This window comes from Vipera berus (assembly GCF_964194415.1).
Source record: "Vipera berus genome assembly, chromosome: 4".
Lineage (NCBI taxonomy): Eukaryota > Metazoa > Chordata > Lepidosauria > Squamata > Viperidae > Vipera > Vipera berus.
In genome coordinates this window covers 52,215,435-52,241,690 of record NC_138206.1, presented here as the reverse complement: position 1 = coordinate 52,241,690, position 26,256 = coordinate 52,215,435, and the positions used below count along the sequence as shown (strand labels likewise).

General features: G+C 40.5%; 1 protein-coding gene across 2 annotated transcripts in view; it reads left to right on the top strand.

Annotated features, from left to right (window-relative positions):
* Nucleotides 1-26,256, top strand: part of TIAM1 (TIAM Rac1 associated GEF 1) — a gene marked incomplete at its 5' end in the record, with an annotated part of 96,357 nt that overhangs the window by 29,157 nt on the left and 40,944 nt on the right. For both annotated transcript variants that reach the window (XM_081328096.1, XM_081328095.1), the window contains 6 exons: nucleotides 5-449; nucleotides 7,798-7,970; nucleotides 18,321-18,554; nucleotides 20,660-20,845; nucleotides 21,515-21,661; nucleotides 22,798-22,872. In XM_081328096.1, coding sequence (XP_081184222.1) covers nucleotides 5-449; nucleotides 7,798-7,970; nucleotides 18,321-18,554; nucleotides 20,660-20,845; nucleotides 21,515-21,661; nucleotides 22,798-22,872 — 1,260 coding nt within the window. The remainder of the gene's footprint in view (nucleotides 1-4; nucleotides 450-7,797; nucleotides 7,971-18,320; nucleotides 18,555-20,659; nucleotides 20,846-21,514; nucleotides 21,662-22,797; nucleotides 22,873-26,256) is intronic.

Below are 26,256 nucleotides of genomic sequence, written 5' to 3'. Positions count from 1 at the left end.
ATAGGATGTTAATACGGGAGATGGGAGTGAATTTGCTGACAGTGGAATTGAGGGTGCAGCGACAGACACAGACCTCCTTTCTAGACGTTCCAATGCGACAAACTCCAGCTACTCACCAACCACCAGCCGAGCCTTTGCTGGCAGTGACAGTGGCAGTTCTTCAACTGGAGACGGGGCACGTCAGGGAGTCTATGAGAACTTTCGGCGAGAGTTGGAGTTGAGCAGCACCAATGACAATTTGGACGAGGCTGGCTCTACCCTGAGTGATGAACAGAGCAGTGGGACTTTGAGTTCCCCAGGACAGTCGGATATTCTTCTTACAGCTGGGCAGGGAACCGTAAGGAAGGCTGGAACTCTTGCCGTGAAAAACTTCCTTGTCCATAAAAAGAACAAGAAGGTGGAATTGGCCACACGGAGGAAATGGAAACAGTATTGGGTTTCCCTGAAAGGTACAATGAATATGTTTTGTTTATCTGCACATTACAAAAATATAGAAGTACCTAAAAATTACATAGAATTAAGGAAGGCTTGCTTGGAAGTTTTATGTGTGTGTGTGTTTGTGAGAAATATTGTGTGTCGCATGCTATTTGTAAACAGATATCAAACTTGTGTATACCTGAGTGTGAAGGTTCATTCTCTGAGCTTGTGGGTTGGTTTCCAAACATTTTGTTAACAGGCTAGGTAGTATCTTCAGCAGAGTTTAGGGGGATGTTAATGTTCTTCTGCTTATAAGGGCTTCAGATGTGGGTGTGTGAAGTGAGGGTTTGTGATGGGTCTTCTGATGAGTCAGGTGTGAGTCATCAGTGAGTCCTCTGATGGGTCTTGTGATGGGGAGGTTACATCAAGTCAGGGTCATTGGGAAGTGAACACTGACATCCCCTAAACCAGGGGTGTCAAACTCGCAACATCATGTGACGTGTCACGACATATAGTGACTTTTTTTTGCCATTGCTGGCAATGGGGTAGGCGCAGTTTCGCTATGATGCATCCGGCCCACGGGCTGGCAGTTTGACACCCCTGCCCTAAACTCTGCTGAAGATGTTACCTAGCCTGGTAAGGAAATGTTCAGAAACCAACCCACAAGCTTGGAAAACGAACCTTCACCCTTATCCTACACCCCAATGTACAGATATTCACCACTATTGCAAACCGTGTATACCTTTTGCAGGTTCATTTTGTGAAACGATCAATATTCTTTTCTGAACATACTGAGGTGTTGAAAGGCTACACACTCTTGAAGGCTTAGTACATGTCTGTTTTGAAGGTATTTCCACCTCGCTTGGTGAGACAACAGTTCCACCAAGATTGCAACTGAAGCATAGAGGCTTGGAGGGAGGCTTGGTCAAAGGCAGTATGACTAATTTGTCAAGCACTCTTAAGTATAGTAAATGCAAGCAAGAGTCTTTTGTTGTCTGGGTTTTTCTTTCTTTCTTAACATGTTTGGAGGTAACATAATATGTTAGTACAGGTAGTCCGCAAATTTATGACCATAATTAAGGCCAGAATTACAGCTGTAAGTCATTGCAGTTGCAAATTAAGATATCACATGGCCAGACCCAATTTTTCAACATTTTTTGTGGCAGTTGTTAAACGAACACCATGGTTGTTAAACAAATCCATTTTCTCCAATGGGTATTTTTTGCTAGAAAACTGGAAGTAAATGCCACCAGCAAAAAATGTTGCAAATTGTAGTAAAGTGACCATGGGCTACTGCAAAGGCCCATAAAAGTGAGCCAGTTGCTAAGTGCCCAAAATGCAGTCACATGTTTGTGTGTTTGCATGAATGTATGAACACTGTTGTAACTTCAAAAGTAGGTCATGAGTAACTTTAGGGAGAGGTCTGTCAGAACTTTGCATGTCATTAAGACACTGATCATAAGTCATAAAAATTCAGTAGAAATTAATGCAAATGGGGATAATTGGATACCAATGATTTTAATGATGGCCTCAGTTGCTGGTTTTTCCACGATCTCAAAATCAGCAATATTTTAAATTCATTTCCTTTATCAGTAATAGCAAGTGTTACAAGCTGATATTTGATAGTAGTAATTTCAATCAAAGGTTTTAAAGTACCTTTATCCATGGATTAAAATGTATTTTTTGTATTGGGAAAAACTCCTTTGCTTTAGCAGAAACAGTATGAGATTGTGATGAATGATAAATAGTGTGAATTAACATTAGATCCCAATCCAAAGTACATTTACCGTATATACTTGAGTATAAGCCGACTCGAGTATAAGCCGAGACCCCCAATTTCACCCCCAAAAACTGGGAAAAGTTGTTGACTCGAGTATAAGCCGATCCGCCGTTCTGCAAGCCTCCGCCGCCAGCAGAGGCTCGATCCGCCATTTTGCAAGCCTGAATACACAGGAATACCCTGTGTGACCGCGGCTCTCGGGGAAGCCCTGGCTGTCCGCTTCCTCGCTCCACGCTGCCATTCGGGGCCCGCGCGTTCCCCGGGCAAATCGCGGCGCCCAGCAGGCGAGGAAACACGCCCGCTCCAGTCGCCCCCCCTTCCCTCAGGAGACGCGAAGCAAGTGACCGCCCGGAGCTTACCGAGGACTTGCGCGCGGCCGAGGCTTCGGTGCTTCCAGGATCGCGCGCACCTCTCCCAAGCCGCCGCCGTCCGGAGACCTGCCGAAGTTTGGGGAGGTGCGCGCGCACCTCCCCAAACCTCCCCAAACGTCGGCAGGTCTCCGTTCCTCCGCGCAGACCTGCCGACGTTTGGGGAGGTTTGGGCGCCTCCCCAAACCTCCCCAAACGTCGGCAGGTCTCCGTTCCTCCGCGCAGACATGCCGACGTTTGGGGAGGTTTGGGCGCCTCCCCAAACCTCCCCAGGTCTCCGTTCCTCCTGCCGACGTTTGGGGAGGTTTGGGCACCTCCCCAAACCTCCCCAGGTCTCCGTTCCTCCGCGCAGACCTGCCGACGTTTGGGGAGGTTTGGGCGCCTCCCCAAACCTCGGCAGGTCTCCGTTCCTCCTGCCGACGTTTGGGGAGGTTTGGGCGCCTCCCCAAACCTCCCCAGGTCTCCGTTCCTCCGCGCAGACCTGCCGACGTTTGGGGAGGTTTGGGCGCCTCCCCAAACCTCCCCAGGTCTCCGTTCCTCCTGCCGACGTTTGGGGAGGTTTGGGCACCTCCCCAAACCTCCCCAGGTCTCCGTTCCTCCGCGCAGACCTGCCGACGTTTGGGGAGGTTTGGGCGCCTCCCCAAACCTCGGCAGGTCTCCGTTCCTCCTGCCGACGTTTGGGGAGGTTTGGGCGCCTCCCCAAACCTCCCCAGGTCTCCGTTCCTCCGCGCAGACCTGCCGATGTTTGGGGAGGTTTGGGCGCCTCCCCAAACCTCCCCAGGTCTCCGTTCCTCCTGCCGACGTTTGGGGAGGTTTGGGCACCTCCCCAAACCTCCCCAGGTCTCCGTTCCTCCGCGCAGACCTGCCAACGTTTGGGGAGGTTTGGGCGCCTCCCCAAACCTCCCCAGGTCTCCGTTCCTCCGCGCAGACCTGCCGACGTTTGGGGAGGTTTGGGCGCCTCCCCAAACCTCCCCAGGTCTCCGTTCCTCCTGCCGACGTTTGGGGAGGTTTGGGCACCTCCCCAAACCTCCCCAGGTCTCCGTTCCTCCGCGCAGACCTGCCGACGTTTGGGGAGGTTTGGGCGCCTCCCCAAACCTCCCCAGGTCTCCGTTCCTCCTGCCGACGTTTGGGGAGGTTTGGGCACCTCCCCAAACCTCCCCAGGTCTCCGTTCCTCCGCGCAGACCTGCCGACGTTTGGGGAGGTTTGGGCGCCTCCCCAAACCTCCCCAAACGTCGGCAGGTCTGCGCGGAGGAACGGAGACCTGGGGAGGTTTGGGGAGGTGCCCAAACCTCCCCAAACGTCGGCAGGAGGAACGGAGACCTGCCGACGTTTGGGGAGGTTTGGGGAGGCGCCCAAACCTCCCCAAACGTCGGCAGGTCTGCGCGGAGGAACGGAGACCTGGGGAGGTTTGGGGAGGTGCCCAAACCTCCCCAAACGTCGGCAGGAGGAACGGAGACCTGGGGAGGTTTGGGGAGGCGCCCAAACCTCCCCAAACGTCGGCAGGTCTGCGCGGAGGAACGGAGACCTGGGGAGGTTTGGGGAGGCACCCAAACCTCCCCAAACGTCGGCAGGAGGAACGGAGACCTGCCGACGTTTGGGGAGGTTTGGGGAGGCGCCCAAACCTCCCCAAACGTCGGCAGGTCTGCGCGGAGGAACGGAGACCTGGGGAGGTTTGGGGAGGTGCCCAAACCTCCCCAAACGTCGGCAGGAGGAACGGAGACCTGGGGAGGTTTGGGGAGGCGCCCAAACCTCCCCAAACGTCGGCAGGTCTCGGACGGCGGTGGCTTGGGAGAGGTGCGCGCGATCCCGGAAGCACCAAAGCCTCGGCCGCGCACAAGTCCTCGGTAAGTTTTTTTGTTGACTGGAGTATAAGCCGAAGTGGAATTTTTCAGCCCAAAAAGTGGGCTGAAAAATTCGGCTTATACTCAAGCATATACGGTATTTGGAAATAACCTCCTACTCATTATACTTACAATAACCTGTGGTGATTGTTTTGGAATACATATGCCTAGCCTTGATTTTTTTTTCCTGATTTTCCTTGTGATTACAGTTGTTTTTTCCCCTCAGATTGCTGAATAAGACTAGCTACATAACTCTCACAGTTTTCCTACTATCTTAAGCAAGTGTAGTATAAATATTTTGTTCACATGGGCAATATGTGTGTAATTGCAGTTTTGGTTCCATTGCTTTTCCTTCCCAAGAGCACCTTTTCAGCTACAACTTAAGATGCAGCACATAATAGAAACCATAAGAGCTTCAAAGAAACAGAATAGGATCCACAGTTTTGAACCAAATGATGCTTATTATTTCCCTCTGAAGACTGAGTAAGCTCTAGGTGAAGCTCATATCACCTTGGCCTAAATGAGAGGATTCCCATATGGTATTTGTAATATTAGGAGGTGGTGATGCTGGTAGTGAGAGCATCAGAATGGAATATGGCTCAAGGCAGATCAAAGAACAAGGGACACCGCAGCTATTTTCTCTATGGAATTATTCTAAAAAAATCAGCATTGAAATGCTAGTTAATAGCCAGATCCAAGGGATGGATGGTGGGTCCATTATTTCATAGCAAGGACAGCCTGAAGCCTATAGAAACTGAATGTATGTACAGATAGCCCTTGACTTACAACTACAATTGAACCCAACATTTCTAAGAAAGACAAATGTTGAGTGAGTTTTGTCTTGTTTTACAACCTTTTTGCCACAGTTGTTAAGTGAATCTCTGCAGGTGTTAAGCTAGTAACATGGTGGTTAAGTGAATCTGGTTTTCCAATTGACTTTGCTTGTTAGAAGGTCTCAAAAAGTGTTCATATGTCCATGGGATGCTGCAGCAGTTGTAAGTGTGAAAAACAGTCATAAGTCACTTTTTTCAGTGTCATTGTAACTTTAAGCTGTAGTAATGTTGAGGCCTATCTGTAATAGCTTTGCTTGCATTACAGCTGAGTCCAGAAAAACTGATCAGCTATGGCCAGTTAAGGATTGGAGAGAGCAGTGATTCGGTTAACCCAAGCAGTGTGCAGGAAGAATGTGATAGTGTGACACAAATAAACCCAGCCATCTGGAGAGAAAGAAAAGGGAAAAGATGATTAGAAAAGAGGTATTAAAGTATGACTCAGATTGGATTACTGAGGTTTAGTAAAGTTAGTATTTAAGCTTTGAAATTAACAACTGCTGTCTCTTGCTGACAATTTTCTGAGGTCTTGGGTTAGCCTGGTAACCGACTTGAAAGTAGAAAATATACATTAAATTGAAAAAAAAATGATCTGAAACTCTGAAACTAATATAAATTTTAATTGCATCCTTCCAAGCTATAAGGGTCTAGCTTAACTGAAAAATTGGGTTTTTAAAAAACTTGAAACTTATCATTAGCTAAAAGATTATGCTAGTTTTTGTTCCCTTTCAGTGAGGCTAGATCAGGCCACAACATTTCCCCCCCAGAAAATTCTCATTATTTACTTTAAATCAGCTTGGAATATATGGTTCAAGGGTGTGTATCTTCTTTTGCATGTCTAATTACCCCCAAATGATTTTGTTTTAGGAACCAGTGGTTATATCTGCTGGTTCTTCCATTAATTGATTTCATTTATAGAAAGGCAGGACAATATTAAAAACAAAAAAAAAAGTTGTTTAACTTAGGAAAATACATTCTATTTCCCCTTGCTAACTCTGACCAAATGGGCTCTAGTCCCAAAAATTTAATGACAATCAAGAGGTGTATTAAAGAGATATAGGACTCCTTCAGAATTATGCACATATGTTTTTCATCTATTTTCATCTATTCTATCTGCCAGTGTAATGTAGATTTTTAAATTATGATAACAAGTCTGACTCAGATTCCTTTCCTCACATGAAGTGGTCTTATCTTTGCTTAGTAGTGGCATTCCCTTTTATGCATTCCTTTGCAATTAGATACTCCTTTGAGGACCAGAACTGTATCAAGTTAATTTATTTCCAAAGAAAAAAAGAACTCATGAGAAATCTTGAATAATTGTTTCATGGAAGAACTTTGTTCTTTATATTTCTCCTCTGCCTTTTGAGGATTTCATCCACTCCATCCAATATGACTTTCTCAGTCTTCTACTTCCTATCCATCCATTTCCTTGTTCTTCTTTCATATACTTGTTTTGCAGTTAAGTCCTCATTCATATACTCTGTATGACCAAGCCATTTCAATGTACTTATTTCATGCTGGTCACTCACTTTTATACAGTCCACATTACTTTAATATAATAAAGTGGACAGAGGTGCACTGTTATGCAAGGCCCTCTTTACTTCTTTATGGACAGTCATTTCTTACAACAAACCACATTGCTATCTATTAAATCTTTAAAAAAAATTAAAATTTTCTATCTTAATACAGCATCATCTGCATACACAAATGCAATGCAGTCATAGCATTCTTTTATTTATAAATTTGTGAAGTAATCAAGAAAGTCATGCACATGTCAAGCTCATGGCAATTGTTTTTAACTCAAATGCAGGGTTCCCACAAAGATTTCTTTAAACAAATGCGTTGCATGTATCTCAAGCTGTTGAGATGTAGAGAACAAGACTGTCTCTAAATTAGATTTAAGCTTGCATAAAATAGTATTAGGATGCTCAGTGTAAAATTGGGCTTTGTTTGAACCTTTTCCTACTGCCCAAAATATGCCATTACCATTATCCTTACTATTCTGAAAGAATGCTACATATGGCCCAGATATTGAAACTGGTAACATAGTTTCTGTATTGTACTTTATGCATCTCTGTATTACTAAAAGTGCTATGTGAAATATGATTATTATTACCATGTATGCAGAAAATTCTGTTAATACTGGTCATTATATTGTCAAACTGGCATCAGCTCTGAACAAAAGGTGGGGAATGAAGATATTGATTTTTAAGTTTGTCAAAAATTCAAGTTTTTAGGGGAAACACTCTCAGTCCATAGAAGGCGCAACATGCTTGGTGAACATGGAATGCTAATTAATGATTGAATAGGAATGGCAAATATTGTATATATATTATAATGCATGAAATGGAACATACTAAAGGAGGACATGGCTAAGTGTAGATATACACAATCCACAGCAGAATATACTTGCTTGCTTATTTATTTATTAGAGCTTCTACGGGCTATTATTTCTATTGTTTCATCATTCTGAATGCTGGCATTACATAAGATTATATTCTGCTAGCTGTGTTGTCTTGTTAGATACATAAGTTGCTAATAAGTTGCTGTTTTTCTCAAGGTTGTACTTTATTCTTCTATGAAAGTGATGGCAGATCTGGGATAGACCACAACAGCACCCCAAAGCATGCAGTCTGGGTGGAAAACAGCATAGTGCAAGCAGTACCTGAACATCCAAAGAAAGATTATGTCTTTTGCCTCAGCAATTCTCTTGGAGATGCATTTCTCTTTCAGGTTAGTTCCATCCATGTTGTTGTGGCTGCTGATGCTGATTTCCTTCTTGATCTTATCCTTCAGAGAAAGCCCTGGATGATACATCAGCAGTTGAAGAGGGCTCCTAATTATTGACCTGCTTAATTACTTATAACTGTACAAATTATAATCACTATTGATATTTAGGGTTTTTCCTTTATTCACTACCCAGAGTTTCATTGCATAGCTAAGTGTTGTAGATAGATATCATAGATAAATGTGGGCTCATTTTATAAATTGGGCTGATCCAAAATACATAGTGATAGGATGTAAACAAATGCTGGGGAACTTTATGCAATTTAGAGCTGATAGGAATTTGTTCCCAGGTTGTTGTTTTTTTGGCAAGACCAGTCTACATCATATCATTCCATGGTTATCCTGTGATATATTTGGGGCTCATGTCTTCCATAGTAGTATTAGTAGTAGTAACAACAACAACAACAACAACAATAATACCACCTTACTCAGAACTGCCTATATACTCAGACATTACTTTAACTTCTTAGGTAAAGGTAAAGGTTCCCCCGCACATGCGTGCTAGTCGTTTCCGACTCTAGGGGCCAGTGCTCATCTCCATTTCAAAGCCAAAGAGCCAGCTCTTGTCCGAGGATGTCTCCGTGGTCATGTGGCCGGCATGACTAGACGCCAAAGGCGCATGGAACGCTGTTACCTTCCCACCGTAGTGGTCCCTATTTTTCTACTTGCATTTTTACGTGCTTTCAAACTGCTAGGTTGGCAGAAGCTGGGACGAGTAACAGGCGCTCACTCTGTTATGCGGCACTCGGGATTCGACCTGCCAAACTGCCGAGCTTCTGATCGACAAGCTCAGCGTCCTAACCCACTGAGCCACTGCATCCTTTTTAACTTCTTAGGACGGTCCTTGATTAGGACTTGAACTGTTAAGTTTTTACCAGTCCCAGACTGTGAATCGAATTGAAGACTAAATATAGGGAGTCCCCAAGGTACGAGCCTAATAGAGCCTGCCCATTAGGCTCATAATCGCCAAATGAATCAGACTCAATATTACAACATTTTCAAATCAAACTTATTAATTGAATCAAATGGGTCGTTAAATGAAAAGATTTGACTTACTATTTCCTCCAATGGCTGCCTGAACTGAGAGACTTTTCCCACTGCAGCTGCAGGCTGTTTCCAGCCGCCAAACAGCTGTTTCCGGTTTCAGTAACTACAATACTGTAAACTGCCTCCCAAGCAGGCAGTAGGCTTAAAAAATACCCCATTTGTTACTAGGCAGCTCAAGCTTCTTCAGAGGGTGTGTGTGGTGGAGAACTCTACGATTGCAGCTGCCACTAAAGTAATTAGCTTTAGCGTCTGGAGGCAGGCATGCAAGGAAATGGGGGTGGAGTTTACAGATCTGTTGGCTTGCAATAGTAACTGAGATGGAAGGGACCTTGAGGTCATGTAGTCTAACCCACTGCTCTCACAAGAGAGTACAGTACTGTACTATATTTCTGATAAATGCCTATCCAGTCTCTTATTAAAAGCCTCCAGTGAGGGAACACCCACAACTTCTGGAGGCAATTTAAATTTAAAACCTTAAAAACAAGAACAACACTGCCCCTGATCAGCACAAGCCTCTAGGGGCAGAATTTATGGTTGGTGTGTGCTAGGGAGAGGAGGCAGCAGCAGCCACATGCTATACGTTTCAAGCAAATGCAAACAAACAATCTTGCTAAGTACTGTACTTACAAGCACAATAAAAAGCAGAGCAGTTCCCAAAGTGATTACAAACAATACACTACACTACAATACTATACTATACAGTAGAATATTTTAAAATACTTACAGAAGTAATTCTAGCTCTCTACAGTAGTCCTCAAGCCCAGCAAGCAGCAGATCTTCCATGCAGCTCCAGGAAAACAAAAACAAACAGTTGTGTCGGCCTGCAATAATCACTGGATGTTGTTTTGCCATGTGACCAGGCACAAACATACCCCCCAAACCCCCACTTCCGGTTTCTCATAGGCCTGAACCAGCCCAGGCAAGTCACAGAGTTAAAATGGCCACCGCAGCAGGCAAGACTGAATCCAAGTCACATGGCTACAGAGGCCTGTTTTTGATCGCAATTTTGAATTTCTAATGTAAGTACTGTTTCTGAATAACCTTGTTTTTGTGAAATCTCACTAAATAAATGCTTGTATCTAGGGGATTATCTGTACTAACAACAACAACAACAACAACAACAACAATAATAATAATAATAATAATACATCAAGAGAGTGAAAAAGATCTTAAGGAAGATACTGGACTGGACTGGACTCAAGCAGAAACTAAAAGCAATAGATAGGAAGACCAGAAAAATAAATAAATCATGCCTTCATCCTTGCAGCGACACTGACAGACTTTACCTACCAAGGCAAATAGGCGAGCATGGAAGATTGCAAGTACATCAGATGCTTGAAGAAGAAAAAATGTATTTGGAAGAATATCTGAAGGACAATGATGAAAATGCACTGAAGTTAGTACATCAGGAAGGCTTACTGACTACTTAAGAGACCAAACTGGGCTACAAAAAAGACCAAATGCAGAACAGAATGGAAGCATGGGAAGAGACATTACATGGCCAATACACTAAAAAAAAATTGCTGGGAAAGCAGATAATAACAAGACCTGGCAATGGCTAAGAGCAGGAAAATTGAAGAAAGAGACTGAGGGACTAATTCTGGCTGCACAAGACCAAGCCTTAAGGACAAATGTATACAAAGCCAGAATTGAGAAGACAGCAACAGACAGTAAAGTGACTCCTATGCAAAGAAGATAAAGAAATAGTGGACCACTGGTAAGCTGCTGCAAAAAGATCACACAGACTGACTGCAAGCAGTGGCATGACAAAGTAGCAACAATGGTATATTGGAAGATCTGCAAGAAATATAATTTGCCTGCAAGCAAGAACTGGCGGGACCATAAACTAAAGAAAGTCATAGAAAATGAAGAAATTAAATTGCTCTGGGACTTTAGAATTCAAACAGACAGGCATCTGCCACATAACACTCCAGATGTAACAATTGTTGATAAGAATGACAAAAAAAGTCTGGATAGTAGATATGGCAGTGCCTGGAGAAAGCAGAATAGAAGAGAAAGAACTGGAGACAATAACAAAATACAAAGACCTACAAATACCGTATTTTCCGGCGTATAAGACGACTTTTTAACCCATGAAAATCTTCTCAAAAGTCAGGGGTCGTCTTATATGCCGGGTGCTGAAACTTTAGGGAACAGGGCTGGCTGGAAAACCTGGAGCGGATCTCCCATTTTGTCTACGCAGGGAAAGCGGGACCAATTGGAGAAGAAGCTGCAGTCTGTGATTTTTTACAGGCTGGGGTCTGGGCGTCTTTCCTTCTAAAGTTGAAGAGCAGCTGTAGTCTATCCCAACTTGAAAGGCAGGTGGGGAATGCAGCAGTCAGAGCAGCTGCTTAGCTCTAAGGACACATTTGACTCAGGAACTGGGCGGGCTGGCTGGAAAACCTGGAGCGGATCTCCCATTTGGTCTTTTTTTTTTAATCCCATTTATATCCCGCCCTTCTCCGAAGACTCAGGGCGGCTTACAATTTAAAGCACAAATCAATGTGCTTAGCAATAGCCTTCATTCTGTGTATATGCCTGCTTATTAGGGCTTTCACCACCCCCCAAGCAGCATTATTACAAAGTCAGCTTATTGCCCCCAACAATCTGGGTCCTCATTTTACCTACCTCGGAAGGATGGAAGGCTGAGTCAACCTTGAGCCTGGTGGGATGCGAACCTGCACTAATTGCAGGCAGCTGGTGTTACTTAAGGTTCTGCGCAGGGAAAGCTTTAGAGTGAATTACGAAAAGTTTAATCCACTTGCACTGTTTTATGTTTACATGTTTGATAATAAACAGCCTTATGTTTATAAGTGACAGTTTTCCTACTGGGACGCTGAGCTTGTCGATCAGAAGGTCGGCAGTTTGGCGGGTCAAATCCTGAGTGCCGTGTAGCAGAGTGAGCGCCTGTTACTTGTCCCAGCTTCTGCCAACCTGGCAGTTTGAAAGCACGTAAAAATGCAAGTAGAAAAATTGGGACCACTACGGTGGGAAGGTAACAGCGTTCTGTGCGCCTTTGGCATCTAGTCATGCTGGCCACATGACCACGGAGAGGTCCTCGGACAAGCGCTGGCTCTTTGGCTTTGAAACGGAGATGAGCACCGGCCCCTAGAGTCGGAAACGACTAGCACGCATGTGCGGGGGAACCTTTACCTTTACCTTTTTACCTGCATGTCATAAGCATTTTAATTAAAATTACCATATTAAAATAAAATCTGATGTTTTTTTAATTTTTATTTGGTGTGCGTTGGAAGACGGGTAGTCTTATACGGCGAGTATAGCCCAAACCCTACAATTTAACAGGAAATGTAGGGGGTCGTCTTATACGCCCAGTCGTCGTATACGCCGGAAAATACGGTAGAAATAGAACAAATGTGGGAAAGGCAAGCAAGGGTAGTACCAATAGGAATAGGTTCCTTGGGTGCAGTGCCAAGACAACTGGAGCACCACTTGGACACCACTGGCATTGACAAATTCACCATCAGTCAACGATCCTGCAGCAACATCTGTAACACCATAAAACATCCAGTTCTACCTATCCTAGGTCCTTGGTAAGGATTCAATAGGTGGACAAAAATGCCAAACCCAGTCTGAACATCTGGCTGACTGTGTGATGATCAATAATAATAATGTTGGACCTCAAAGGTGTAGAAAACATGTTTTTAATACCTACATTTAATATATGGGGAAACATAACATTAAAGGTAAAGGTTCCCCCACACATGTGTGCTAGTCGTTTCCGACTCTAGGGGCCGGTGCTCATCTCCGTTTCAAAGCCGAAGAGCCAGCGCTTTTCTGAGGACGTCTCTGTGGTCATGTGGCTGGCATGACTAGACGCCAAAGGCACACGGAACGCTGTTACCTTCCCACCGTAGTGGTCCCTATTTTTCTACTTGCAGTTTTACGTGCTTTCGAACTGCTAGGTTTGCAGAAGCTGGGACGAATAACGCGCTCACTCTGTTACGCGGCACTCGGGATTTGACCTGCCAAACTGCCGACCATCTGATCGACAAGAACAGCGTCCTAACCCACTGAGCCACCGTGTCCCTAACATAACATTAGAACCCATAAAATATTTTACTGCAGTTCTATAAACACTACTTGGGATATTGTTTATAACTCTTCCCTGCTCTGCTTTCAAGTATGCATATATCTTTTGCATCAAAGGGAAAAAAAATTGCCTAAAGACATCATAAAATATTTTTTTGTAAAGATTTACTTTTTTAGATGGAGAGATACTCTTTTGTTAAAGAATAGGTATAGCACTGTTTTTCCAACCAGTAAAGCAATTTCAGTTTGTGCATCTGCCAAAAATCTCTGGATATTGCTGAAGATTCTGAAATACTGAGTTGGGGTACTAATTCATGTGGGTTTCACCCTATTTGATTTTTGCATAGCCTGCATGAATTGAGGAGCATCCTAGAGCTGACATTCTTCATTTTCTGCATATTTATACTTGTGCTTAGGCATGTCTTGGCAGTTTTCAACTCTGCTGACCAGTATGTCCTTCTGAGCTGGCTCCACAGGTTGGGGATTGTATGAACTGTTTTATAAAAGTTCTCGTCCTATCTCTGGGATCAGTTTTAGTCATGAGGGTGAGGGAGACATTGCTCCCTAGAATCCTCCTTTATGGGATGCTTCAGGTCCTGTTTTCTCTCTCTGCCTTTTCACTATCTACATTAAATCACTCTGCTGATTTGGGGTTTGGTATCATCAGTATTCTGATGACACCAGTTTATATCTTTTGACCCTGATACTGTGATACTGTCGTTATTATTTATTTATTTATTTATTTATTTATTTATTTATTTATTTATTTATTTATTTATTTATTTGATTTGATTTGATTTGTATACCGCCCTTCTCCCTAAGGACTTAGGGCGGTGAACAGTGACATAAATATCAGAATGCACAAATACAGATATTGAAAACAAATTAAACCCTAATTTTGCCCAAATGCAGAAGATAAGTTACCTTAAAACAATAATTACAACAGAACCCGTCAGACCAGACCGGATTGCTCAAACAGATATTATTATTATTATTATTATTACTATTATTATTATTATTATTATTATTATTATTATTATTATTATTATTATTATTATTAAAATTTATATACCGCCCTATTCCTGTAGGACTCAGGGCGGTTTACAGGGAGAATTAAAATACATAGCATACAAAAATTAAAAGCAGTTAAAAACTATAATTAAATTACAGTCCCTGAAATTATAATCGGCTTAGCACTAGGAGGGCCCCTATGTATTTATTTATTTAATTTAATTTCTATACCGCCCTTCTCCCGAAGGACTCAGGGCAGTGTACAGGGCAATAAAAATACAATAAAAATACAATATACAAAAGTTAAGAATAAGATTAAATAGAGCTAGCCCATTACAATAATTAAAAATACTAAATAAAATACCCCAAACCCATTAGACCAGGCCGGCTTGTTCAAATAGGTAAGTTTTCAGATCACGGCGGAAAGAGCGAAGGTCAGGAGCCATCGGGAGCTCAACCGGTAATTTATTTATTTATTTATCTAGCAGCTATCTGGCCCATTGTTTTCTAACTTTCTTTTTGAAAACATTTTGTATCTTTACAGACTTATTAGGAATAAGATTGGTACATAAAAGGCAAATTCACTGAAACAAAAGAGGTAAACTCTCTGAAGGATACTTTGCCCTTCACCACTAATCTTCCTTAGCAATATAATAATAAAAATAATTACTAACAGTAATCTATTAAATACTTGTATATACCATATGACTGACAGTATCCTGATAATTTACAAATCAAAAATAAGAAAAAAGAGGAAAAAAAGAAAAGTAAAGATGGTGAAAAGCAGACAGAAACATAATTAAACCATGCAATCCAAAGGGGACTTTACTCATCCTTCCCCATCCTTGCCAAAGGCCTGGATGAACAACTGGGCTTTCAAGCTCTTCAAGGCACCAGTAGGGTGGGGGTGATTCAAATCTCATTCCAGAGGGCAGGCACTGCTACAGATAAGCCCACTTCTGGGGTCTTGATAGATGATAATAGTTAAAGACACCTTGAACATGCCAGTCCTGCCAGATTGAAGCAGCCTGGCAGATATTGTTAGTCCCTCGGGAAAGGGCGGTATATAAATGTAATAAAATAAAATAAATATTACAGAAGGCAGGCAGTCTCTCAAGTAACTAAGCCCTATGCCCTGTAGGGTAATGACAAAGCACCTTGAATCATATCTGCAAGCTAGCTGGCAACTAGCGCTGCTTGCAAAGCAAAGGGTTACATGAATATCCCAAGACATAACACTTCTGGGTGAACTTCAAGGGCAGCCTCATGTAGAATACATTGTAGTAGTAAGTAAGTCATAGCTGACTAAAGGCTCCCTTGATCTAGGAAACGGTACAACTGGCATACCAGATGAAGCCTTGCAAAATTCTACCTGGCCACAGCTGCCACTTGCTCATTGAGCAGGAGCTCTGAGTTCAGTTCAAATGGCACTCTATCCTTGAATGGTGAAGTTCAAGGTTAGAGATGAAATATCCCCAAATCTGGGCAGCCCAAAATTCAAAGTCACTTGTTAGAAGTGAATCAGATGTTTTCAAAAAGAAAGTTAGAAAGCAATGGGCCAGATAGCTGCTAAATACATAGGGGCCCTCCTAGTGCTAAGCCGATTATAATGTTTTGTTTTAATTATAAAGTAATTTCTCTCACCGATATATCTATCAGGCCTTCCTTCCCTCTCTTTCTCCTAAGATTTAGGAGAGAAACTGTAGTAAGAAATATATAAATATAACGTATTATGGTAGACTTAATCTGCATATTATTATACCTCCCCAATTTTGATTTGTAAAATTTTATAAAAATATGCATTATAATTTAAATGTAATAATCTACCTTTGCCCACATAATTCATGAATATTTACAATAGCATATAAATGGTATCAAGTAGCGTATAAAGTTAATAGAAAGGTCTTATTTATGAGATGTTATTTATAATTTCAGATATAAAGTTCCTTGGCCATTTTCATCTCATTCAGGACTTCAATATGTAGCAGAAACTGCTGATGAAACTAAGTGCAAAACAAAACTGTAAAAATATTGCTACTTAGCATAAGCAAAGAATAGCTGTTATTGTGGGTTCAGAGATAACTTTGAAGAAGGCACATAATAGTAGTTACAAAAAGCATCAAAGAAGGAAAGACAGGAGGAAATGAGGAAGACGCTTAAGCTTGTCCTTCCTTGACTCTCTTTAGCGTAAGTAGGAAGGGAAAAAACAACACTGTCAAGATTCTGTTGTTATATTACATGACAATAACACTGAGCTTGTACAGTTCTTCTGGTGTCTATTTTCTGACCTACCTCAAAGAACTGTCACAATTTGTGCTGCCTTGCCTCCAAATATACTCCTACTGATTTCCTCTTTAGGTAGGCAGCTACCATGGATACCTGTGCGGATCCATTAAATTTGAAAGACGTCTGGTGTTAATCAGATGCCTGTGACATCTTAAAATGGCATGCTCATGTTTCAGGTACATACATTTCTTTATAGGGTTTTACATTTCTTTTGGAGAAAACTAAATTCTGCTTAGTTTGTAATAGCTCAGCCCTCCTCTACTTCACTTAATTCTGAGACAACTTAAATAATAGTTACATTCCCTTTCTGTCACTGACCAGTCAAAACACTGACATAACTGATAAGTGAATTCTTCGCTGCAGTAAAGCATTGTAATTTAAACTTCACTTACAGTTGTCTATAGCCAACGTCAACCAGAATTGTTCTGGCTTTTTCCAGCTAATGAAGCTTATTATGTGCTCCTTCCATAGTTATTCCATATCAATTCACTTAAAACAGCTATTGTTATTATAGTTGGCCACACAGTCAGCCAGATGTTTAGACTGAACTTGGCATTTTTATCCACCTATCAAGTCCTTCCCAAGAACTTGGCTTGTCATATTGTTATTATTATTTCCCCATTATTTAGCTTGTTTACTGAAGGTTATTACATATTTAGCTATGAATAAGGAAGTATGTGGGCAACATAGAAATAGAAACATTATTCAGTGAAATATTCTTTAAGATATAAAACAGGTGAAAGAAAAATGATGAAAGGGTTAATAAATATTAGTATGTAGTTAACAGATTTCTGGGTAGGAATTTGAATCTTAGTTATTTGTAACATTTTGTGTGTGAGATCTTCAAAATAGACCCTCTGTTCCCTTTTTTACCCGCATGATCTAATTGCAAGTTTTCTCATGCATCTTCCAGTTATGTCTGCACCCAAATTAATTAATTTGGTTAAGGATTACAAGAACTTACTCTTAACTGAAGTTTTAGAAAGGGGTTTCAGATCTCATACATCTTTTCATTTTTTTTAAATGGCAGTGATATAATGCTGAAAAACAGTAGCCAGGGGATAAATTTATGAAAATTTATTAACCAAGCAATTGGTTCTTCATTTTAACTGCAACTTATTTATTTATTTTTTATTTTCCACCCACCTCACTTTGCAGGATTTAAATAATAGATAAATAATATTCTGAAAAAATAATAATCTAGCTAGCCAGAAGTGGTTGTTCAGTCCTGAGCTATATTTTAAGGGCATTTAAAATCAAATTTTGTTCATTTCTCAACCTTCCCAGGAAATAAAACAGGTAAATCCTTTTATCGCTGTGTCAGGAACATAAGCATTTCTTTTTATAAATCTAATTTCTATTGTGCTTCTATTGATTTCTTCTTTTTTTCCTGCTTCTTCATATTTATTACTAACTATCTGGTAGCAATGGTGGAGATAAATGCCTATTATATAATAAAGTCATATAGATCTAATAAAACTCTTCATGTCACTTATTCTTTGATGTGGGTTATTCTGTCAATTGTTTCATAATTTAATTACAAAGCTGATAGAGATATTATGGAATAATTATGATGATCATTTATAAAGTTGCTAAATGATACTAATATTAATGAAGCTATATGTAGTTTTTTATTATTATAAACAAATAGTTATACTATAAATATTTACTTGTTGCCTCTAAAACGCTAGTCTAAATAACTGAATATTCCTTTGGGGATGTTCTAGGAAGCTTTTCTTAACACAATGATTCTTTAGTTTTAATGACACATTCTGCAGTTGTTAGTTTTGGTTCTAATGCTAAATACAAGGTGATAAAACAATGTCTACACAGTTTACTGAAGCAGAATCTTTTAAAACAGCTTATATTAAACAAGATGCTTCTGGCCTCTCTATTTTATAGACTTCTAGCCAAACAGAATTAGAGAATTGGATCACAGCAGTTCATTCTGCTTGTGCCACAGCAGTAGCACGACAACACCACAAAGAAGATACTGTGAAACTGTTGAAAACTGAAATTAAAAAACTGGAGCAGAAGATTGATATGGATGAGAAGATGAAGAAAATGGGAGAAATGCATTTCCTGAGCTTGTCTTCAGTTAGAGACTCTAAGAAAAAGAAAACGATTCTCGATCAGGTAGTTTTACTTTAATGTATTCAATATGCAACTCTAAACTAAATTCAGGTGACCTAAAGTACTTCTTATGCAATACTGAAAAGTTGTTAGACTTGTCTTTTCTACTTTCTTTCTCAAAATTTGTTATGTCAGAATTTTGTAAATAAGAAACAGTCTGGTTTCTGTTTTGAAACACAGGCTTCCCACATGAAAGGGATCACTTTTGATTGACTTTGCTAAGGATTAAAATCATACGTAAATTCATAGAGCACAGTCTTTTTTGAGACTGTTTAAAATTGCAACATATGCCATATTGACCTCCTGAAGGAACATCGACAAAAATAAATAAACAACCAAATTTCAGACAATCACCTGTCTGAGATGGTATAGGTCAGACATGTCAAACACAAGGCCCGGGGGCCGGATCCGGCCCACGAAGTGGTTTCATACAGCCCACGAAGCCATCCTGGAAACAGTGAGGGAACGGCCTCCACTGCCTTGGCCCTGGCCCAGAGACCCTCCTTCTGCCAGAGACCCTCAGATCTGTCCCACTCCTGCCCAGGCCCCCATAGGCACCCTTGATGCGAACGATGTAGAGCTGGCCACGCCCACCCAGTAGGCCAGACACACTAGCCATGCCCACCCAGTAGGCCATGCCCACCCTGGCCATACCCACCCGGCCCCCTGAGGGCAACCGCAATGCTGATGCGGCCCTCAATGAAATTGAGTTTGACACCCCTGGTATAGGTTCTCCAGCTTGAGCAGGGGACTGGACTAGAAGACCTCCAAGGTCCCTTCCAACTCTATTCTATTCAAATATGTATTCAGTAAACAGATTTGACCTCCTGTGCTGAGTTATCTTGGACTACTAAATGTGTATAGATTATCCAGAAGAAAACTGTATCATACAGAGATAGTCCTCATTTAGCACTTATCAGAATCAGAAACACCATCATTAAATGATAAGAGCATAAGTTTAAAAAATCACATGACTGCTGCTTAGTGATGGTAGTTCTGGTTGCTGTTGTTAAATTTGAGGTCATTAGAGGAGGACTTCACATGACCATGATTTGCAACTTTTTGGCAGCTTTCCCACTGACAGAAGCTGGCAGGGGACTGCATGACTCTGCTGTTATATGAGGGCCAATTGCAAGTTCTATTTGTTCAGCGCCATCGTAAGTTTGAATGGTTGTTGAATGACTGGTTATTAAATGAGGACCACCTACATTATGGGAATTTCCAGGCTATTGGAAATATTTTCCATTAGCAAGGTGAAGAACACAAATGATGATACAGCTGGTGAAATTTATTACTCCCCAGAGTATTTTATTTATTTTATATAAATAAACATTGGCTTTAAACTGATGGTGTCAACAGTCTAGAGCAGGGGTGTCAAACTGCCGGCCCGCGGGCTGGTTGCATCATATGGAGACGGCCCCCACCCCAGCTCCAGCAATGTAAAAAACATTGTGATACATCACGACACATCATGTGACGTGGCGAGTTTGACACCTAAGGTCTAGAGCAGGGGTAGGCAACCTCGGCTCTTTTATGACTCGTGGACTTCAACTCCCAGAATTCCTGAGCCAGTCCACGAGTCATAAAAGAGCCAAGGTTGCCTATCCCTTGTCTAGAGAGTTTTTCTATTGAAGTGCTGTCTTCCTATCCCTATGATGTTGCATGACAACTGTTTCTAAGTGATTTTGGATCTTTGAGTGAAGAATCTAGCCACAATAAAGAAGAAATTGAAACTGGACATCTATGGAAAGCATGACAAGACACTTCTGCTTTTTAAAATTGTAATCTTATTAACATCCAAGTAACAGCTGTTTCAGGATCTCTGTCACTTGCTTTTTCAAAATAAGTATATTTACATTGTTCTCATTTAGAACATCAGATTCTTCCTTCTTCATGGAAAATGTGATCTGTTTGTATGATATAAGACAGGGTTCTTCAGACTTGGCCCTTTTATGACTTTTGGACTTCAACTCCCAGAATTCCTCAGCCAGGCACGCTGGCTGAGGAATTCTAGGAGTTGAAGTCCACAAGTCATAAAAAGGCCAAGTTTGAAGACCCCTGATAATAAGGTATACTTTTTCTCCTTAATTTATTTTGTCTTCTTGTAGATCTTTGTTTGGGAACAAAACTTAGAACAGTTCCAGATGGACCTCTTTCGATATCGTTGTTATTTAGCTAGTCTTCAGGGAGGAGAACTGCCAAATCCAAAAACATTACTTGCATTTGCAAGTCGCCCAACTAAAGATGCAATGGGTCGTCTTGGAATCTTTTCAGTGTCCTCTTTTCATGCACTGGTGAGTTTAACCTGAAGGTTATTTTTGTTAAACTACGTATTACCTGGTGCAGAGTGCAGAGTGAATGCTGTTGCTATGCAACATCTGGTTTCTGCTCCCCTAGCCATAAAAAGCCAAATGTATTCTTTGTGACAAATGTTTCTCTTTCTCTTCCAAACTCCTGACTAACATAGATTTACCTTAATAGGTGTTTTTCTTCTGTATTATAAATTTATAATTCCAAGGCTGCATGAAGAGAAGTTGGAGAAATGGGGAGGAAAGGGTAAACAGTAAAAAAAATTCTGCTCCTGTTTCTGGAAGTTTAATCAAAGAAAAAATGTCTATTGCAGATAAAGGAAAGAACCATTAAGATCAACAGTATAAGTGGCAGAGTCAGTACAACTCACATATAAACAGTTTTAATTGACCTGTTGAACTAAGAGGCCTTCTGTTGTCTCTGATTTGGATCTTTGAAAAATGTAACTTTTTATTTTAAACCGATGCAGTGCTATTATGGCACATGTGCAATTGCTTTCTTGACAGGTGCAATGTATGTGAAACCCATGTATGGATTGAGCACATCTATCTCGTCCTAAATAATCGTTTGTGTAATACATATGTGTAGATATGTATTTCTTGGCATTATTGTGAGTCTCTTAATTAAGGGATTTTTTTTTTGATGGCTGATAGGTGGCAGCTCGCACAGGTGAATCTGGTGTCAGAAGACGAACACAGGTAATGTCAAGATCAGCAAGCAAACGAAGAAGTCGGTTTTCTTCTCTTTGGGGCTTGGACACTGCTTCAAAGAAAAAGCAAGGGAGGCCAAGCATTAATCAGGTAGCCCACATGGCTTAATAATTAATTGGAGGCTTTGAAGATGGTCTTTATATTATTACATTCTTTTCTTTTCTGTCGGGATGTAGGGCAGATATGAACTATAATATTAAACAAAAGTAACATAATCCATTATTGTGTGTATTCTGTCTTTCAATCTTCTCCACAATTTTTAAAACTTGGAATATATGTCTGCTTTCTGCATCACCAAGATTTATTAAATGTAACAGATGAAAATTTGTTGTCTGTGATCTACTTGATGCAAGCTATTTCCCATTCCTGGGTCATGTAATTTTGAAGCCATGGTGGTTTCTTTACAATTCTTTCCTGCAGGAAAAAGTATGATTAATTATTAATCAAGTGTCTGAGGTTTATTAAAAATAAGCTATGTTCTTAGCAGTGTATCCAACTTGCTTAACTTTATAGTAAACACATGTCAACAAAATATGACAAGTTTTTCTTATCCATCTTTCATCCATAAAATCTAAATTTGCAAAGGGAGGCAAGTTGAAATCTGGGCCTTTGAACTGCTAGCAAGTCTATATCTTAGCTTTTCTAAGAAAGGACATGTCATCTTGTAGATACTTTTTCAGAATTCACATTCTGTGTGCTGAACAGCCTGGGTGAGATTAATAAAATTATGTATGACTTGGCTCTAATATAATTTCATCAATTTACAGTTCCTGCATTTTAACACAACCGAAGAATAATGTGTTGCAAGTATTAATGAATGATTTAACATGTTGTCCATACAGAGTCTCTTTGGGACTGGGATTAGCTTAGAGACACTACTTTATAAACTATAGTGAATATTTGGCTGCAATTTATAAGTTCTGCCTATTAGCATCCTCACTTCTGGCTTGAAAAAAAGTTTTTCTTTTGCTCATAACTTGTTTTTTCCAAATAGTTGCAGTTTAGAATGAGTACATTTTGGATTTTGTTTGAAAAGACCAGGTAATGAGCATAATTTAGCTATTTTTGTACTTAGAAACTAATTTTATCCAAATATAATTGATATGCAAATTTTCCTCCTGAGCCCTTCTTCGTTTCTTCTATCAACATGAAGTGTTCCCAGATTTAGCAAGTATTTGCATCATCTTATTGTATTTAAAATAGCACAATTTCTTTGTCTTTTGAAGGTTTTTGGCGAAGGAACTGATTCTGTAAAGAAATCTTTAGAAGGAATATTTGATGACACGGTGCAAGAAAATAAGGTAAAAAAAGAGGAATATAATTAATTCACATAAAAGAAGTTCAATTAGCTTGTGACCCAGTGCAGTGAAGCCGAGTGAAATGATATGCAATGAAGATCTGAAGCAAAGGGGAAGAAGAAGCAAAGCTCGAAACATGATGACAGCTCAGTTCAAAGTCTATTTGCTAGAGATATGAAAGTTTCTAAATATTCGCTGGCATTTAAATTAGTAGTTGGTGAACACAGAAGTAATCAGAATTTTGTTTATTTTAAAAATGACAGCATGACTATCATTGATAGAAACTTCTTCCCATGAAAAATATTTATCCAAGAACTTGCTATTATGAGAAGCCTACAGGTTTTCATGCATATTAAGTTGAAATTAGCTGAAGTAGAATTGAATTCTGCTTTCAAATCTATGGTGACACCTGCTTTTACATGAAGAGATATGAAACTAAATATTTCCCCTTCAGATTATATAAGAACATAAAGACTTGGGTATTTACTCTGCTAGATCAGATCTCAGCTCAGATTTAACAAGCATTTAACTAGCATAGGGGAACTTTATGTCCCATTTTGACTTTTATTGAATATGTGGATAGAAAATGGACTGGTTTTGCAGTCCTGTTCCCACACCTCTCCTGCATTCACATGTTCAGAAAGGACCCTGAAGTGAAGCTGAATGGGTGTACACTTAAACAAGAATACAGCTCTCCACTCTTGAGCTCACTTACAGTGGCAATTGTATTTGCATTCAAAAGAGTCGAATCCACTTTTCCTTCACGTGTATGGCCTGAATATTATGGAAACTGACCTAAAACAGACAAGACTTTTTCATGTGCTTATGTTCTCATTTTACCTCGCATTCTCCATGTGTTCCGGTGAATATATGTTTTTGAGTATTCTGCTGATCAGCTTTCTCCTCTCTGGATAAATATATACCTTCATTTTATAAGGCTGATTTTATTTTTTGTTGAACTGACTTTTGTTGTTAAGATATTTTTCTTCATCATGGTAAGGTAAAGGTAAAGGTAAAGGTTCCCCCGCACTTGCGTGCTAGTCATTTCCGACTCTAGGGGCCGGTGCTCATCTCCGTTTCACAGCTGAAGAGCCAGCGCTTGTCCGAGGACGTCTCCGTGGTCTTGTGGCCGGCATGACTAGACGCCAAAGGCGCACGGAACGCTGTTACCTTCCCACCGGAGTGGTCCCTATTTTTCTACTTGCATTTTTACGTGCTTTCGAACTGCTAGGTTGGCAGAAGCTGGGACGAGTAACAGGCGCTCACTCTGTTACGCGGCACTCGGGATTCGACCCGCCAAACTGCCGACCAATATATCTTTGGTACTTTTCAAGACCTTTTCTAAACTGTGAAGAGCTTTTATACTACACTATTTTTATTTTACAAAAAAAAACCCTCAACCTTACAGCTACTAGAAAGAACCAATTTTTTGTAATCAGTGCTTTTTTTCTAAAAAAAAACCAAAAAAAGGTGCCAGAACTCAGAGGTGCTGTCACTGGGAGCGACGCCGGTGTCTTGCTACGGCGTTGCCACCCGTCCTTTGCACCTCCGCCCCTACGGCTCGGAGCCATATGCCACGGGGATTGCCCTCCCCACAGCCGCCGTGGGGATTCCCCTCCCCGCAGTTGTCACACTGCGGCCCATCCTGAGCCCCCACCCAGAGCTGCTCCGAACCCCGACCCAGAGCTGTGTTCCTTGTGGCAGTGGTCTCCGGTGCCAAACATCCAGAAAAATTTGTAACAAACATTGGAATTCTCAAGGCCATGTTTGGTATTTCCCAGCAATCTGTTACTGGAAGGAAAAAGCAATCCCTGCTGCGTTACTGATCCCAGAGAAGCACTTGCATGTATGCAGGTATCCTTAGGGTGCCATAGTTATGGATGAGAAATATTGGTTGCAAAGTTGGCATTTCTGGATGTAATACAGATATTTTGGACTTATTTTTTGTTTCTTTGCATATTTGATATTTTTTAAAAGGCATATACTACTGACTACACTTATGTAACATCTTTTGCTAGGATACATGACCACTGCTTTTCCAGAATGTGAAAAGTGAAAGATTGTGACTAAACAAAATTTTAATGTACAGATAATACCACCAGAAATTATTTTAGCCTTTTTAATAAATGTTGTTATTGATGTTAAGCTCACCATGGAAAACATCATATATTGTTATGTATATACTAGGTTAATTATTTAAAGACTGAAGTGCAACATAACTAGATTCTAAATAATCTATTTTTCAAAACACACAACAGTCCAAACAGTAAAAGTAAAGTCCAAATTAAGAATATTTCATTCTTAAGAATTGTTTAATTTAAAGTGGTTTAGTTGTAATAGATGGTTATAGATTCAAAATATTTTCAAGAGTGTACAAAAGACACTATTTTTTCTAGCATCAACTAAATTAGACATATTACATTGAGAAAAATGTTTCTCATTTCTTTCCTGTTACCTTTATTGATTTCATTGGAGAGATGTTAACATAAGAAATAGATTATTTTGTTATCTAATTTTACCTTCCAAAAGACAAAAGCAGATGAAAAATGTGAGGTTCTTTCCTGTTGGCTTTTTTGAAATAGCTGTTTTAGATTCTAAAAGTTTAGTTCCTAAAGAAGTAACCTTGTAAATAATTTTAATGTCCTCCTCTAGTGCAGGGTAGGCAACCTTAGCTCTTTTATGACTCAAGGACTTCAACTCCTAGAATTCCTAAGCCAGCATGGCTCAGCTTGGAAACCTCTCTCTTTCCCTTCAGTGTGGCTGGCTCAGGATTTCTGGGAGTTGAAGTCCATGAGTCATAAAAAAGAGCCAAGATTGCCTACTCCTAAACCCAATAGAGAGAGCTTTTTTTCTTGCAAAAAAAAAAAAGGTGCCGGAACGTCGTTCTGAGTGTTCTATGAGAAAAAAAGCCCTATTTGTAATATTTTCTAGAGAATTCAGAAGAACAAAATACCATATTACAGTCACTAGGGCTCTATTCCTTATTAATAAACTATATTATTAATGATATGCATGCAAAGCCAAATGCAGAGACTTTCATCAATAGTAAATATAATTCTCTTTCACATATTACTTTGCTGCCTGGACACTTCTGATTTCCACGTGTGTTCCTTCATGTTAAGAGCCTCATTGCATTTACTTTTCCTACTGCACACAACAGAACATTTATCAACTTTCTATCTGTGTCATTACATGTGGTTTTATGTCTGTTTGTGCACCAGTAATATACTTTTCCTTTCTTAAATAGGACAATACTGAATTTTTCAATGCTAACATTAAATATAGTTGAACATATAACACTTTTTTCCAGAAAATATCAGGGAATATGATATGCAATCATAAAGTCTAAGCATAAATGGAATATTTCCATTTCATATTGAAGAACCT